Source organism: Poecilia latipinna, unplaced genomic scaffold (assembly GCF_001443285.1).
Source record: "Poecilia latipinna isolate Pla-1442-1.1 unplaced genomic scaffold, P_latipinna-1.0 Scaffold478, whole genome shotgun sequence".
NCBI classification, from domain to species: Eukaryota; Metazoa; Chordata; class Actinopteri; order Cyprinodontiformes; family Poeciliidae; genus Poecilia; species Poecilia latipinna.
Window position 1 is genome coordinate 465,221 of NW_015113094.1, and position 17,115 is coordinate 482,335.

Genomic DNA, 17,115 nt, shown 5'->3' on the forward strand with positions numbered 1-17,115 from the left:
GGGGTTTTGTGTAAAAAAAAAGTGTGTTGGGGGGGGGGGGGTTTTTTTTTTTTTTTTGGGCCCATTTTTTTTTTTTTTTTTTTTTGCTGAGAGTTGAAAAATTACAAGAACAGAAGGAGGGTGAGGGGATGGAGACAATAAAATGCGACATAGGACCAGATGTGAGGGGTGCACAGCAGGTTATGGTCGGCACGTTAAAGTTCAAAACGTCAAGTGGGAATTTATCGGACACATCCTTGGCATTTGCTTTGATGGGGGAACGGTTTTAAAACCGAACTCAAAGATCCTTGTAAAAGATTGATTTTTTTTTTTTTTTTTTATAGTTCTTTGGTAGCACAAGCACACTGGCACAGTGTGTGTTTGGCGAATCAGCAATTTGGTTAGCTATTACAAATGTGCCATTGCACACAAAACAGAATCGAAGGCATTGCCTTAAAAGAGCAGAGATATAATGGAGTAAGGGGTGACTAGAAGGTAAGCAAAAAGTGCTCCCACATCACAAAGAGGATTCTTTTGGCGTCTTTTGACTTCATTTAGGAGTTAGAACTAAATGTTCACTGTAAAGTTATTTTCTTACTAAGTTTCTTTGTGCCTTTTTTTTTTTTTCTTCTTGCAGCATAGCAGAACATACTTTTTTACATCCCACATGTGGGATATTAAAAGGATAAATTGAACTTCGGGATTAAAAACACAAAAAGATAAATTGCAGATTTCCTTCCAGGTCCTCAAGAAGTGCTGGCGCCATTATCAGAACACTGTTAAAGATCTATCCAACATTATTGTGTCCTGTCAAAATAGCTCACGCCTACTGTTTAAATTGATTGACTCGGTTCTGAAAGCCCCACAACCTGCCTGCCTAGAAGTGTGTTCTGAAACGTAATGACTTTATCTTAGAAAAGCTAGTTGCTGCAAGAGCCCTCATCTCAGTATCTGCTTGTGATCCTTCTTGTTTGATCCGCTGTCCATCTGTGTTTGATAAATTTGAACCAGTGAATCTGACCTTTTTTTTTTTTTAAGGATAGAGTTGAAGATATAGCTATGGGAATCTCCTCGTGATCCTGCTCCACTTCACTTCTTTAAGGAGGCTTCACCCAGCATAGAGCAGATCATCCTCACTACTCTAAACAGCTGTTTGCCGTCAGGCATTGTCCCTGCACCTTTTACAATGCGGTGCAGCCTCTATTTTAGAAACCTGGCTGTGGCCAGATTGTTTTAGCAAATTTTAGGCCCATCTCCAAGTTGCCTTTCATTTCGAAATTTTTATAGTCATCCTTTCTCAGCCCTTTTAAGATGAAGACAATATTATGGAGGTTTTTCAGTCAAGTTTCAACACAGTAAACTACCTACTCCTCTATTTAGACCAGAATAAGTAGGTTAACACAACTTTTTATTTATTTATTTTTTTTATTTATGTATTGTAGGTTTATTAAAAAAGTGCCACAGGAGCCTGAGTATGACTGTGTGATATGGCTGAAAAGCCTATAACATGATAAACATTTAATATCAGTCAATATCAATAAATACTGATTAGTTCACCAATATGAAGTAGAAGTAAATTGCTGTGAAAAGCAGTTCTCTGGTTTGGCCACAAGATGGAGCTATAGCTCCTTAAATCGAAACAAGTCGTTGACAGTGAGGACTGGGAGAAATTATGTCAAAAGCCTAATCCACTGTCTGTTTCCTTTTATTAGGATGTGGTGCGGCAGAGTCTTCACATCCAGGCCCAGCGGAAACAGCTGATAGGCTGAGTTTCACCCCGACTGCTCTGGTGCCGTCTGAGCTGCTCGCGCCGTTCTACTGGATGCGAAGTCTTTGTTGCTCCACCTTGTTCTCATTAAGTTCCTGTTCCTTTAAGGGATCTCTCCAGCGTTCACCGTAGTCACGCTGCGCAGGATCCATATTCAGAGAAAGTCCAGCGGTGGAGTGGGGAAATACCAGAGCAACTTTCCTCTCCTCTGGGTGCTGAGCAACTGGAAGGTAAGATAGCTTCAGCAATATCCAAACCTTAGAGGTGATAAGGTAATGAGATGAATTGTTCAAAAAAAAAAAAAAAAAAAGTGGGTCCTAGCAGTAACTGCAACATGTGGACACACACTTCTCAATTTCATTTTGAGCTTGTGAGAACTACTAGAAGAACACTGTAACTTTTTGTATTTTTTTGTCGTTTTTCTTTACTATCATGTCTCATAGAGGCTTTCAAACTCGAATTAACTTTCTCAACTCCTCTGTGACCCGTGGAGGTGCCTCTGTAGCATCTTTAATTAGAAATGCGCAGTAGGATGGATGTTCGTTTTCAAACTATGGCCACAAGTGTAGGAGGTTTCGGCTGCTGGAGTGGAAAGCTCTTTTACATTCACTCCTGTGTACAAACCCAGCAGGAAATACGTGTGCAGAGAGAATATCTTGTCTTTCTCATAAGGCTAAATGTAGAGACAGGGTCGAGCAATCAACCGTGGGCTTTCACCCACTTTTATTTTTGTGAACTTCTTTTTTATGCTGTCCAACCAACAGGAACAGTCAGAGACAAGTGTTGCTTCTATTTCTTCACAGGCTTCATTGAAATAGTCAGAATATCTTTTAATAGGGCTGTGAAATGTTATATTAATCCTATATTAAAGCGGCAGGATGAATGTGGGGAACACATTTGCCCTTTCACATTGTCACCGCTCTGTGAACTCCTCCTCACAAACCTGGTTCTAAAATTGCCCGGCGCAGGAACCCAACTGGACCTGAGAAGTAAGACCTTCAAACTACCAGCATCTCGCCATGAGCACAGACAAGCATCCTGAAGTCGCATCCCCAGAGGAGGACGAGATGGGTGAGCATCTCATTCCTGTTCTTGAATTTGAAAACATACGTGATCAGTCTGAGCTCATTCCTCCGCAGAAACCACCGTCTGACCTGAAGCACTGTTTCAAAAAGATCGAGACGTATTTGTGGAATTTGTGCAAGCTGCAAACATGATAAATGACTTTGTGTCTCTGCAGAGCGTGCGAAAAAAGATTTTCTGTGTGTTAATTGCTAAAAGGGAATATATGAATATTCATTTCTTCGTGTAACAAAACTCTTTGGTGGTTTTATTTTTAATTGACGAGAAACTGATTACGAGAATTGATTTGTGCGCCTATACAGAAGCTTGCAGCGAGGCTGCTGAGGTGAAGGCGCATGAGGAGGAAGAGCAGAAGGAAGACGCCTCTGTCACTGTGAATGGAATGCACTCGGATGCTGTCATGGATGCACGTATGTGCACACACTCTCACATATGCACAATTTACTTCTCAACGAATGAATTTGCAGTTCATCTTACATTTTAAGCAGCTTGCTAAAGAAAAAGTACAACTGCAAATACCAGAGAGCTAATGAAAATGCAGTATTATTTTTTTTCTTTGTGGAAATGAAGCATTTGTTGGTACAATTTGTAGTTTGTTTACCTTTATTTATTTAGTTAGGAGACTGGAAATCTCTCTTCCAAGATTATCACGGTCAAAATAGGCTGTAAGACTGTTCTATCACATAGAGAAATTGCTATGCATATTTTTTTTAAAAAAAGGTTTTATTGGCTCTAGTGGTCTTTATTTTATAGTGAATTGACAGGTAAGTGGGTAATGAGAGAAGGAGGAAGACATGCGGCAAAGGTCGCCAGGCCAGGAATCAAACCCGTGACAGCGGCGTTGAGGACCAAGGCCCCCCACATGTGGGCCAAGCTCAACCCCTGCACCACCACAGCTCCCCCTGCTTTAGATAATTTTAAATGCCAAAGAAGCAAAACCTGAGAATTTTAAGACATGCAGGAATTGATAGTTAAACGGATCTAATTTCTAATATTTACCGTCAGACATATTGTCCTTTCGCAGCTTCCAGTAGAATGAGATTATTATAGAACTACAGATTTTGGGGAAAAATGGACAAGTGGAGCGACTGCTACTTATTAGATAAGTGATTAATACTTTATTTGTTTAGATAGAGTAAAAAAAAATAAGGAAGTCTGGAAGAGAAACTGTAATCCAGCCCTACTCTCCATTTTCTGTCAGTATCCACAATTTTGTTTTAAGATTTCATTAATTCCCATGAAGTATATAAACCAAACTTCAATTCCGTTCATTTTCATTAATCGATTTTTAGTGGGACGTTGAACTGTATCTCGTCTCCACTGCATGTTAATTAATTGGAAATGTTGAATTTGCCAGGGGGTCCCAGACTCTGTGTCAGTTAACAGCAAGTAGCCAATCGTAACAGTTTGTTCCAGCTCCAAAAGTTTCTTAGCTTCAGTCCTCAGTGTTGAGAAGAGAACATCGTGTGCAGGCGGCGCTCCCTTCTTATTTCTGGTTGGCTGCCATCTAGCCGACCGGGTGCACTTCCTAAAGCCCTGCTCTGCGTTCTGCTGCACGGCCCTGCGGTTCACTGCTCTCAGAGACCCTGGACTCTATATTGGGTGTCACAGATCTCTGTGCTTGCAAAGTTTCCATAGCACCTCTGAGCGCTCTCCACAATACAAGGCGCTGCTCTTTAGCTCATCATCAGCCACCGCCAAGACCACAGTGTGGTTTCTGGATGGAACTGAGTAGCTCTCAGGGCTGGTTCACGCTTAGCAAGAGGCTAGGTGAGAGGTCCTGCAAGATGAGCCTCAGGACTCTGCATGTCAGCAGCTGCGGTGCTGATAACTGTGCATTCAGCAAGCGGATTCCTCTAAGCTGTCATGGTGAAGCACACAGTGCCTGTCAAAAGTGTTCCTCAAAAGGTTTTCCACATTTTGTCAGAGGCAGATATAGTAAGAAGAGCATTCCTTCACTATATTTTGCTCAAGTAAAAGTACAATGTAATCATGCAACAAATTACTGAAGAGTAAAACGCTTTTGAAAAGGCTGCTCAAGTACGGATCATTTGATGTCATCAGACGGACAAAAGTAAATCTATGTGGCAAATTCTGGTGTTTTAAAGTTTAAAATGAAAATGACAAATTCAGGCACAAGACAGTGTCTTCCAAATCCAATTTGTTGAATATCGAACTTCTAAAACTAATGCTGAAGCTTTATAACTGTGTTAGAACAATGTAAATAACTTCTAGTGAGCATTTTCAAGCCTGTTTTTCATGAAGTGGAGTTTATTGCAATGTGTAGAGTATCCAGAAGACTTTCTCAAGTAAAAGTAGTGATACTTTATAACAAATACTACTCAAGTAAAAAGTAAACCTACGTCTAAATGTTTTTTGTTTTTTGTTTTTTTCACAAAAGCTACTCGAATTTAGCTGAGTAAATGTAAGTAGTTCTCTGCATTTTGTCATTTTACGAACACAGACCTCATTGTTTTTCATTTGGTTGTGTGTCTTTGTGTTCAACCATATTTATTCTGATACTCCTAAATATAATCTAGTGCCAACAATGTGCCTTCATAGCTGTCCACCGAATTGACCAGCTGGGTAAGGAGAGCACAGAACGATCTAGAGCCGTACGGTAACTCTGGAGGAGCTGCAGCGATCAACAGCTCAAGTGAAGATTTTGGCCTACATGCAAAACGATCTTGATCTAAATGGTGGAAAAGTAAAACTGCACATCACATGTGAATCATGGTTTTCGCAGCATCGTGCATTGACAATGGTTTTGCGAAGCATTATCAGAGAAACCGGTCAGAGTTGATGGGAAGGTGGATGGAGCTAAATACACAGCAGTGTTAGAAGAGAACCTGAGACTTGAGTTTCACCTCTGAGCGGGGCAATGGCGAGAAGCGTGCAGCGAGAGCTACAGTAGAGTGGACTAGGTCAAAGCTCGTTTGTGTGTTGGAATGGCCCAGTCAAAGTCCAGAGCTTGATCCTACTTAGAACAAGAGGCAAAACTCGAAATGTTTTGCTTAGAGATGCTCACCTGACTGAGCTTGAGCTATCTTACAAAGAAAAAGTAACAAAATCAGTCACCAGATGTGCAGCGCTGCTAGAGCATACCCCACAAGACATGAAACTTTGAGGTGGTTCTACACGCTGTCGACGGAGGAGGGCTGAATTCAAAATGCATGCAGCACTTTTCAAATTTTTGGGTTGTAGAAAAACATGCGTTTCCTTCCACTTCACAGTCATGAACTACTTTGTGCAAAACTATTACAAAACATCCCAATGACATTACATGCATTGGCGTTTTTAGTTCTGACATGAGAAAAAGTGAAAAAGTGAAGGGAACTCTTTTGTAGGACACTGTACGTTGACATCTTGTGGCTATAAACAGGGTCCATAAAGAAAAAAAAAAAAAAAAAGCAGGTCATATTATTACTTGTGACAGTGCTGATGAACACACCAACTCCTTTAAAGCAAAGGGAACTGGTTTTGTCTGTGTGAGGCGCCTGTTGTGCTTTTCTCCTGTCCTGGTTCTACTTTCTGCGTATTCATAGGAAACGCTCTCCTCTTATCTCAGGCGCACATCTACTGAATCTCTGAGACACTAAACGTCGGCCCAAATTAAGCTCCCCACACTTTGGAGACGTGCCTGTGCTAATATCGAACTTTAAATATAAAAGTAGAAGTGAAGACGTGTCTGTTTCGCATTCTGGCTCCTCTAGCTTTTTAAGCTCCTTATTTGGAAGTGGGAAATGTTTTACATGTTAGTTGTTCTCGTAGGGTTCAGTTTAAGTCTCTACACATGCGATTAGAAAGGTCTCTAAATGTTTGCCTTGCTTCTTTATTACTCCGATGTCCTGTCTAGGCGTGATAAAAACCGAAGCCGAGGAGCCGGACGGTGCTGAGCACGCAGTGATTGTGCCCAAAGAGGAAGCGGAGGGAGACAGCGAGGACGGGATGGAGGAAGGCGTTGACGAGGACAGGACAGAGGAGGACAACGACGAGCAGAGGAATGAGGAAGGCATGAACGAGCCGCAGGACCTGTCACTGGTCGACTACTCGCGCTACGAAGCGGCGTCCCTGCCAGACGGCCAAACGACAGGTGCGTTGGATGAGGCTGCAGACGGGGGCTACGCGCCCGGATCCACGGCGCCCCGCGTTCCGACACAGGGGAAACTCAGCTGCGACATCTGCGGTCTCTCCTGCATCAGCATTAATGTGCTGCTAGTGCACAAGCGCAGCCACACTGGTAAGCACCAAAAACAACAACAACAAAAAAAAAAAATCATACAACAGCAGTTGACCTGAAACAGACAAACAGCTGCACGATCATCTATCTGATACCAACGGAATCGTCTCTTATTGATGGGGTCAGTACGTTTGTTCTGCGTGCATTTGGCACGTCGCTGCCACCTAATCGGCAGGCGGGATCTGGTTGTGAAATATCTTCCATTGTAGTTCACTGACGAGCACAGAACAGCTAACTGTTTGATTTGATGGCAATTGCAGATAGAGTTCAGATGAGCATGCAAAGAGCCTAAGATGCAGGATGGAAAACAGTCAAAATTTTGGACTCGACGCAAAACTTGACGTCTTTTCCTCACTGAGACGCACGTTTGACGGGAGCGAGTCACGAACGCCATAAAAACGCCGGCGTCCCGCGGTTGCCCTGATGGTGTAGCACCTATTTGCTGATGATTAACACTTTCAGATCTCCACTGCTAGTTCTTGTTTGTTTCTTGTTTCCTTTTATAGGTTTTGTAAACTGAACCAGACTTCAGGAAAGTCCCAGGGTCCCCATGCAGATTTAAGATGTTCCCAAATAGTTTCTTTTTAAGATATTTTTGCAAACGCTGAATTTTACTGATTTCAAATGCCAGTTCATATCAATTCCTGATAAGCAGGAAATGAACTGGAAAATGGCCCCGTATTGGATGCAACAGGTCGCCAGTGGGTTCCACCTAAATTGCCCCTGTAACTATGATTACAGGTAAGCCCTGGCTAGAAAGTGGGAGCATATGGGCCCCAAATGAGTCGCCATGTGAACCGAATTTTTGAACACTAATTTGAGACCCCACAAAGGCGTACGCATGGCTATAGTTTTACTGATATTTGCTGTCCCTGTACGAGAAGCCCATTATGCCCATAATGCTAGGAATGGGTAATTATTGTTTTGTTTTTAATTGTGTGGGGAGGAGGGGGAGGGGGGAGATGTGATGAGAACTGTAAATTATGGGGATGACGATAAACTGACGTTTGGAGCCCCAGAAACTGACTTTGATGTTCGAGGGCATCATTTGAAATTCCAGCTAAATGCAGCTTTTCTGTGCTGTTTAGCAGTAAAGGCCTCAATGATGGCATAAGCGATGAGCAATACTTGTTTATGGGGCTCTAAATGTGTTCAGTAACGCTACTAAAAAAGACCAGAAACACTTGGTCTTCTGGCCTTTATTTGCAGTATTCATACAGAAAATTGGCAGCGAGAGAAAGGGGAACACATGCAGCTCAAGTCAGTAATGGAGCCTCATACGGCTTGGTTGAGGAGTAATAGCCTCTGGATGCGGGGCACCTGCTCTACTGTTCTGCAGCGCACCATCCGGAAACATTTATTTTTAGGATGGTAGACATTAATTTGCTTTTGTGAAGCAGCCTCTTAAAGTTATTAACAACTTAATGGGCAGAATAACGGCATTAAAGATTCTATGTTTTGCTTTTAAAAGAAAAAAGAATCCATTTTAGATTTTCAAATGGAGCCGGAGCAACGACGCGTCCAAATTCCAAAAATAGTGGAACGGCTTTGAGTTTCTTTGTCTGTGAAACATGCATGTAATAAGAGCTGACTGCTGCGGTGGAGTTTTCAATGTCAACAAATCTCGTCGCAATTTCTAGTACACCACAAAACCTGAAAATTCGGTGTGGAATTTTGAAATAGAAAATGTGTGGGAACCTTCCACATCAGGTTTTGTCACTTATTACCCATCACTACTACAGAAGCAAACCTCCAAACGCCTCATCTGGGTTACCGGTACAGTTGAGTCCAAATGATTCATACTTCTAGTAGATTTACATTTTTCTTTTCTTTTTTTTCATTCAATCAAAAGGTTTCTGTCTGACATTTCACACCAAAAATAAAAAATAAAAAGACAATCTAAAAGGGACATCCTTTTCTCTGTTTCATTTACATTTTTCAAAAAAAAAAAAAAAAGGCATGATTAAAATTATGCACACCTTTCTCAGTTGTCGGTGGAAAAGATGTTATTGGCATTAAACCCTTCTTAAAATAGCTGACCGGGTTTTTTTGCATACGTCTGTTGGTTTTTTGACTATTTATTTTTGGTAGATTAGAGGTTTTTAATCAAATGGCTTGCTTGCCATTACCCTAATCTTTAGCTAGCTTCTCAGATTATCAGATTCAAGTCATGACTCTGGCTTGGTCGCTGCAAAGCAACAATCCTGCCTCCAGTCTGAAGAAACACGCTGTTCAACATGCTGCCCAACTACTGCTGTGTTTTTGGGGGCATTTCAGTGAATGCATTGCAGTATCACGTATAGAACGTGCTGTATTGTAGCATTTTGGATCCTTTTTTTGTTTTTGTTTTTTTCTGTACTGATGAAGACAGTTCTATAAATGATGGGGGAGCTTTTCTAAAAATGACAAATGTAAAGATAAGGTTGAAAAATCTTGTAGACGATGCCCACCTTTCAAAGAGTACATTCTAGTTGAGACGCTACCAGACGGCCGAACTAGCTTTAGTCCCCGTCAGCTGGACTCGTGGGGGAACATGTGACGCGTTGCACCGCTTTCGGCCGAGGCCGTTTTCACCATCTTGCGCACAACTGGCTTGGTGGTCTGAGTCGTGAGAACGTCTTCTCTCGACAATCAGTGGATGTTGCTTTGTTCCCCTTTCAAAAGATGGTGAATGATTCTGTGTTTTGCAATTCACTGTAATAATGGGAAACTACACAGTAATTGCAAAAAAAAAAAAACAAAACAGAAATGCATTTTTTATGTATATTTATATATCAATGCCATGACCAGCAAGCCAATAGAAGCAGCAAATATGCAATAAGTTTCTTCTGCAATTTAATGAGTTAAACCATGTGGGTTTCGTTTTTTTTTTTTTTTTTTTTTTTTTCCCTCTCCTCTGGGTTTTTTTTTTTTTTTTTTTTTTGTTTCTCAGGTGAGAGGCCATTCCACTGCACTCAGTGTGGGGCCTCCTTCACCCAGAAGGGAAACCTGCTTCGCCACATCAAACTGCACTCCGGAGAGAAGCCTTTCAAATGCCCGATGTGCAGCTACGCCTGCCGACGACGCGACGCTCTCAGCGGGCACCTGCGCACCCATTCTGGTAGCAGCCAGCCACATGATGCATGCGTTCTTAATCACTCAGCACGCACACACGGCGTCAAAGCCGCCCATATATCGTATGCACCTGCAAACAGTGCCATGTCAGTTACTCCTTTGGGTCTAGGTTCTCTCTCCCTTTTGAATCTCGGCTCGTGAGGTTTTGCGGGAGGGCTCTTGGCTTTTCCAGTAACAGCCCCGCCGTGCGTTCTTGCAAACAACACACATTGCATTATGATATCTTTTACTCAATCGCCTCTGGAAACTTACTCATTCACTTTCAAGTCACGTGTTTTTTTTTTCTCAAAAAAAAAAAAAAGGCAAAAAGAAACACCTAATCAGTTTTGAGCGAAACTGCACACTTTGTGAAATCATACGTGCTGTGCCAGTTTTCATGCCGTCAATGTTTTTTGGTGATTAACTGAAACTCTTGCTCGCAGTAGAGAAGCCCTTCAAGTGCAACCACTGCAGTCGCAGCTACAAGCAGCGGAGCTCCCTCGACGAGCACAGAGAGAGGTGCCATGTGTACATTCAGAGCAAAGGTCCCGCCGAGAGAGGTGAGCAGCCGTCACACTCTCTGAAAACATCTCCGAAACTTCACACATGCAGCTGCTGCAGCCATCGAGTCCACGAAAACACACTGTTGCCCTTTTTTTTGTTGTTTTTTTTTTTCTTTCCTTCTTGCGTTCGTTCGTGAGCGTACGCAGCGGGCGCGCAGTTAAAAAGCCAGCAGATCCTGTTTTTATGGCCTCATTAAATTAATGAACTTATAGCTGGTGCCCCATGATTACAGACTAAATAGGTTATGGCTGCTGTGGTGTGATGGCTCAGTGCAGAGGAGACCGCTTCTCATGTCTGTATCAGCAAAGGGGAAGCCAAATAGGGCAAACGTTTGGGCCCGGGCCGGCCCAGCGCAGGCACGCTCGCGTAAGACGTCGGCCCCCGCTGCCGACTGCACCTTATTGTACCGGCAGGACAGTTGCACGATTGCAACACACAAGAAGGCACACTGTTTCTGTGGTCACCGAATGTCGTAAGTTTTGCTTGATAGTGCTATAGTGGTGAGGAAGTACATCCTCATCCTGTGGTCTCTCCTCCTTCACTGATGAGGTAAAGAAAAAAGAAAAAAAAAACAGGAAGTGAGGTCAGAGGAGCATCTAATGTCAAATTAATGAGTTGTTCCTCCTCGCTGGTTTATTTATTTATTTGCGCTTCATTTTATGAAGAGCGGTGGCTTGGCAACAGGTCTTCGTTTTCTTGACGTTGCTGTCGTCTTTCTTACTCTTTTTTTCTTTTTCTTTCTTTCTTTCATTGTCGTTTTGTGGTCCAGCAGAGGACAGCCACACAGCCAGGTCTCAGATGGGCTCAGAGCGCGCGCTGCTTCTCGACAGGCTCGCCAGCAACGTTGCCAAGCGGAAAAGTTCAATGCCACAGAAGTTCACTGGTAAGAGCAAGCACGGTGGCGTACCTCAAACTGCCAAAAGGGCGTACTTTTGTACAGCAACCTTATTTAACATGCTGCGTTCTTACGTTTGTGTTTTTAAATGAAATTACACCAGTTTTCAAACTAGCTTTTGCTGCAATTGCTGCTGTTGTTTTTGACATGTTACCAGTGCCTTGCAAAAAGTCTTGACACCCCCTGAGCTTTTCTGCCTCACACTTCAGTGTGTTTATTTGGAGTTTGATGCGACAGACCAACAAAAATTAGAACACGATTGTGTTTTTGCTTTGATCTCAATCACTCGGTTGGAGCTCTTGGTTCATTTCCATAACAATTTTCCCAGAATTGCCTTGTATTTAACTCCATGCATCATCTTCTAGCTAAAGAAAAACACTCCCAGGGTATGATGCTGCCACCAACATCTTTTGTATGTAGGTCAAAAATGTAGTTTTGGTTATATCCTCTTCTCCTTCCTGAGCTGTGGAGTAACTGGTGCCTCTTGGCCGCTTCTCTAAAAAAAAAACCCAAAGTCTTCTCCTTGCCCAACCTATCGACTTTAAGTGACACCCTTGTCTTGGCAGAAAATAATTGGCATGTTGTGTCTTAATGTGTCCCGGTTCCAGACCTTATCCCAGAGCTCCATGCTGTGTTCCCTGGTCTTGGTCAGGCTGTTCCTTCATTAATGCCAAAACCGTGGCTCCCCTTGGGAATGATGTGTTCAGAATAATGAGGCCAAAAGGTTCTCTTCTAATGGCGCATATTTATGGTGTCGTCCGCAAAATAACATGACTTTAAACTTCTCCACAGCCTGACGAGGCTGTTTATTCACTAATGTTCTCTAATAAACCTTTGAGGTTTTCGCAGAACAGCTGGAGTCGTACTGAGATTAAATTACACACAGGTGGAGTTTATGTACTGATGAGGTGCAGGAAATGGTCGGACTGGATTCTATTTAGGGGTAGCAGATGAAAGGGGGGAGAAAGCATATCACAACTTTTTTTTTAGGTTCTTTTCGTTATAGAAAGGATGTTTGAAAATCGTGCATCGTTTCCATTTGAATCTACAATTATAAGGTAATTGGTTTTGGTCTGTCGCATGCGATCCTGGCGAAATCAACTGAAGTGTGTGGATGGTAACCTTTTGCAAGACACTTCATGTGTTAAGTTGCATCTATTTTCCCCCCCTGACAGCTCCTTCTGTAAATGCTGCTGCCTTTTTCTCAAGTTCACAACAGTTTGCTTGTAGCGATGCTTTAAAGGTCTTTAAATAAAGAAGTCTGTTGTAAATGATTTCTGTCTGCCTGAGCTTCTTGTTTGTCTGTGTATCTTTGCTGGCGTCTGTCTCCTGCCAGACGAGAACTGGGGCCAGAACACCTGGCTCACACCACAAAGTGCTTCCCACTGCCCTAGATTTTCTGCCCAGAGCGGTGTCAGTGTTGGGTGTGTGTGACCGTCCATGGTTAATTGAACAAATTTATGTAAAAAAAAACCCAAAAAAACAAAAGAAATATGATTCTGAAAGTTCTCAGTAGTATTACTCATTTTCTTTGCTTTGAATTGGACTCGGATAATCCGCTGGAGTGATGAATGATCTGAAGGTATCAGTTTCAGTAAACGGCTGAGTTGGCGCTGTCATTTCCCAAACTTTGAGCATACGCACAATTTTTCAAGTCTCCTCTCACCTCTCTGGTTAAGCTCAACATTGGGGTTGTAGTTTCGCAATCACGCCTCAAGCTTCCCGCGAGCACACACACACACACACACACACATACATATCAACTAAGACACACACACACACACACAACACTCCTACGTCTATCAGCTTGGCAAATGAAGTGAGATCTTTCAATATGACAACCACAGGGGAAAAGAGAAGTAAGAGAGTCTGCAACCACAGAGAAAGATAGAACAAGCGGGAGGCGAGAAACGTGAGCAGGTGTTTCTCTGTCGATACTTCTGTAGCAGCTGCAACAAAGACCTTCGTCTGCGCCGTCTGCTTCCTCTCAGCCCTCTGTCCTCTCCTGGCTCAGGATGTTTTCTTGCTTTTAAGCTTCTTTTGTCCCACGACGTGCCTGCGCACCAGGTTAGCCAAATGGGGTGCACATTTTTTTGCGCTGTGCGTGCTGCACACCAAAGCGAGGACCCCAGTGAGCCCCATCTGGATCTGTCTAAGCTCTTGCCCATCTGTAAGCAATAAGCGCTCTGACTGCAGTTTTCTGCTGCTTGTCCATGTGCAGTGCCTTGCAAAAGTATTCTTAGCCCTTTGTCACGTCGAAACCACAAACTTCACTGTATTATATTGGGAGTTTATGTGACAGACAAACTATAAGGGGATGAATACAAATGTTCACTGCAGTAGAGATTTTAAACACCCTGACTTGTTTTCCTCCTCCTTCGCAAGATTACTTTTCTTTGTGTTGGTCAATCACACTGCAAAAAACACAAAATCTTGCTAAGTATTTTTCTGTCTGATTTCTACTGCAAATATCTTTGTACACTTGAAATAAGTCAAAACTATCAATCAATCAAATTTTATTTGTATAGCACATTTCAGCAGCAAGGCATTTCAAAGTGCTTTACATAATTAAAATAAAAACTGCATGTGACATTGAATAAACAGTGAGAAAGAGAACAGTTAGCAGCTAACTACTAACTAATAAGCAACTTTTCAGCAAGAGATACCTTGTCTTAAGTTAATGATTCCTTAATATTGATGAAAAAAATACTCGTTATAAGTGAAACAATCTCTCTGTGGAACGAGTCACTTTTCCCGTATTAGAAGTTAAACTGCACCAATATTTAATTCCAAGTTATAATGTAAATAAGGTATTTGAACTCAAATCTGGACCAGTTTGTTTTTGCAGTGTGTAGAAAAACTGAAAAAAAACATTGATTTTTGTGGCTACAACGTGACAAAATGTGGAAAAAGTGCAACCGGTATTAATACTTTAACAAGGTACTGTGATGCTCTTCAGTGAAGTATGTGAAACCAGCCCATGTTGAATCTTCAGCGCTCTCTTGTGTCACTGGTGTAGGCGACAACGGGGTCTGCCTGGACCTGAGCTTTAACAGGGAGCTGCTCCACCGATCTGACATAAAGGACCCTCCACCCGGCTCACCTGGGCCAGAGGGCCAGCTGCAGACAGTCCTTGCAGGCCCAGATGGCGACCCACCTCCCACCCACAGACCGTACCCCATCCCGTTAAACCGCACCGATATCAACCCAATCAGCCTCACCAATGGCCACAAGATGCCCCTCCTGGGCCTTCCTCACGGAGCACAGCCGCCCCTCAGCATGGACTCCTTCCACGACGCCGCCTCCCAGATGACCCAGCCCGTCATGTACAGCCTGGGTCACCTGCTGGGGGGAATCAATCACCAGAACGGCGTCCCGCACCCACATAGCCAGCCCTTTCCGCTGACGCCCCTCGAGGCCCTGCGGGTCATGCGGGCGGACGGAGAGTCCGGGGCGCCGCCCGGAGCCGTGTACCCCTGCGGCCACTGCAGGGTGCTCTTCCTGGACTATGTCATGTTCACCATCCACATGGGATGCCACGGCTTCCGCGACCCGCTCGAATGCAACGTCTGTGGCCACCGCAGCCGGGACCGTTACGAGTTCTCCTCCCACATAGCCCGCGGCGAGCACCGCCTAGAACTCAAGTAGACTGCGTTCATGCACACAAACGGTCACCGCCATGGAGACAGACAGCGACTTAGTCATACAAGTAGCTGGTAGTATTAGAAATGAAAGCATAAAGTGGCGGCTCTGTCTGTCCTCGGCGTTTGTTAAAGTGTGTGTGAGTATAAACGTCGTGGGAGTGTGGCGGCTGTTCTTAGTCATCCATCTGAAAAGATGGCCTGTAAAGAGTTATTGCAGGAGCATTTCTACTCCTCAGCATGCATATATTTGTACGTAACGAGGTTGTCTTTTTGCATAAAGCCGCGTGTTCCCACTCACACAAAGCAGCACAAAATACTGTATTTATGCTGTACCTACTGTTTTATTTTGTCTGTATAAAGATGTAAGAAAACTAAAAAAATAAAAGAGCGGTTCTGTCATCACACACAAGCTGCAGAGCGTTTAGAGATGTTCAAGTTTGCCAATACTGACTGCAGAAAAGAAAAAAAAAAACAACAAAAAAAACCATCCTATTATCTCGAAGGTCACATGTCTCTTTTTTTAAGGCTGTGGTTTTCAGAGATCTGCAGTTCACGGCTTCAAAGGACACCACTCTGCACAATGTGCTGGTTTCTCACTCCAGAATAATATACTCATTTAGCGTTCCCACGAGGTAGAGAAGCCTCAGTTTTACTGCTCGAAGCACAGAACCGAATCACTTTTTTGTTGCTGCAAGATAAGGGAAACTATTCCAGTGCCTTCAATGTAAATGAGTTACTGGATCGTCCCACTGATGCCTGACAGGTGTCAGATCTTACACTTGACTATTTCTAAGACGAGAAACTGGTTATATTTCACATCAGACGTCTCTCCGGGTCGTCACGATCTCGGGACGCATTGCTGAGGACTCTCGGTCTAAATGAACAACAGCTAACTCATTATTCAGTCAGGAAAGGACGAGAAAAGGCACACAAATTAATTTCAGTCAGCAGTTTCTCCTTCCTCCTCATTCTCGCCTCACCCACAGAATGAATAGTAACAGTAATCCCCACAGCATGATGCTGCCACCATCATGCCAGTAAAACTCCAGATAATGGGAATTTATCTGTGTGTAGGGCAAAAAAAAAAATGCATTGAAAAATGAGGGTTTTGTGGGAATTTTCAACATGACACACTTTTAAAAACTTCCGCTGACGACCAAAATGTGCAGTGGGGAAGTTTTGGTGAACACACTCACACACACACACACAAAAAAAAAAAATTGACAAGCCACAGAACTACTTCATCATGGCCGTGCGTCGGATTGCGCGTGCGTGTGGATGCACTTCGCCCACATGGCAGTGCAGGAACTCGTTCACGCCTTGCTGGCTTTAAGACCAGAGGAGGGTGTTAGCTTCTTCCAGCTGCTACCTCACTATCTGTCCTCTCTATCAGAGCCAGTTCCCCTTTCTCTGTTTGGGTTTGAAGAGAAGTGACACTTGTGAGGCCAAACTGTCTTCACAGCTTCAATTCCACATGTCGAGTTAAAAAGCCAAGTCATTCATTACATCAGCACGGCTTTGCTGCTTCTCTTTTCCCAAGCACAAGACGATGAATTCAAGGCATTCGTCTTCTGGGTAAACGGTACACAATACCGAGTAAATAAACTCTGACTAAAGCGGATGTAATTGCCCGTTCATGGAAGTGTGAGTGGCATTTTTAATGAAGTAATGTGTTATTGAGTATTGAAGGGATGTGCTTGTGCCAAAAAGTCCCATTCCCAACATAAAACCCAGGGTTAAGAAGTTGGACTCAGTACATTCAGAAGATGTCGGGTTTTTAGTGACATCTACTGACTGATGCCTGGGACTCACGCGAGGTACTCAGAAGAGACGTTACAAAGCAAAAACG

General features: G+C 43.3%; 1 protein-coding gene across 3 annotated transcripts in view; it reads left to right on the forward strand.

The window, feature by feature from the left end:
- The window catches only part of LOC106951892 (zinc finger protein Aiolos-like), a 34,403-nt gene extending 18,674 nt beyond the window's left edge, over positions 1 to 15,729 (forward strand). Inside the window, exons 2-9 of one of the 3 annotated variants that reach the window (XM_015039663.1) lie at positions 1,692 to 1,977; positions 2,716 to 2,818; positions 3,133 to 3,240; positions 6,687 to 6,923; positions 10,003 to 10,170; positions 10,607 to 10,723; positions 11,497 to 11,610; positions 14,642 to 15,729. In XM_015039663.1, coding sequence (XP_014895149.1) covers positions 2,767 to 2,818; positions 3,133 to 3,240; positions 6,687 to 6,923; positions 10,003 to 10,170; positions 10,607 to 10,723; positions 11,497 to 11,610; positions 14,642 to 15,270 — 1,425 coding nt within the window. In that variant the 5' untranslated portion in view covers positions 1,692 to 1,977; positions 2,716 to 2,766 and the 3' untranslated portion in view covers positions 15,271 to 15,729. Of the gene's footprint in view, positions 1 to 1,691; positions 1,978 to 2,715; positions 2,819 to 3,132; positions 3,241 to 6,686; positions 7,071 to 10,002; positions 10,171 to 10,606; positions 10,724 to 11,496; positions 11,611 to 14,641 lie in introns of all 3 variants that reach the window. The other 2 variants (XM_015039661.1, XM_015039662.1) reach the window with 2 other exon arrangements.
- The last annotated feature ends 1,386 nt before the right edge of the window (positions 15,730 to 17,115 follow it).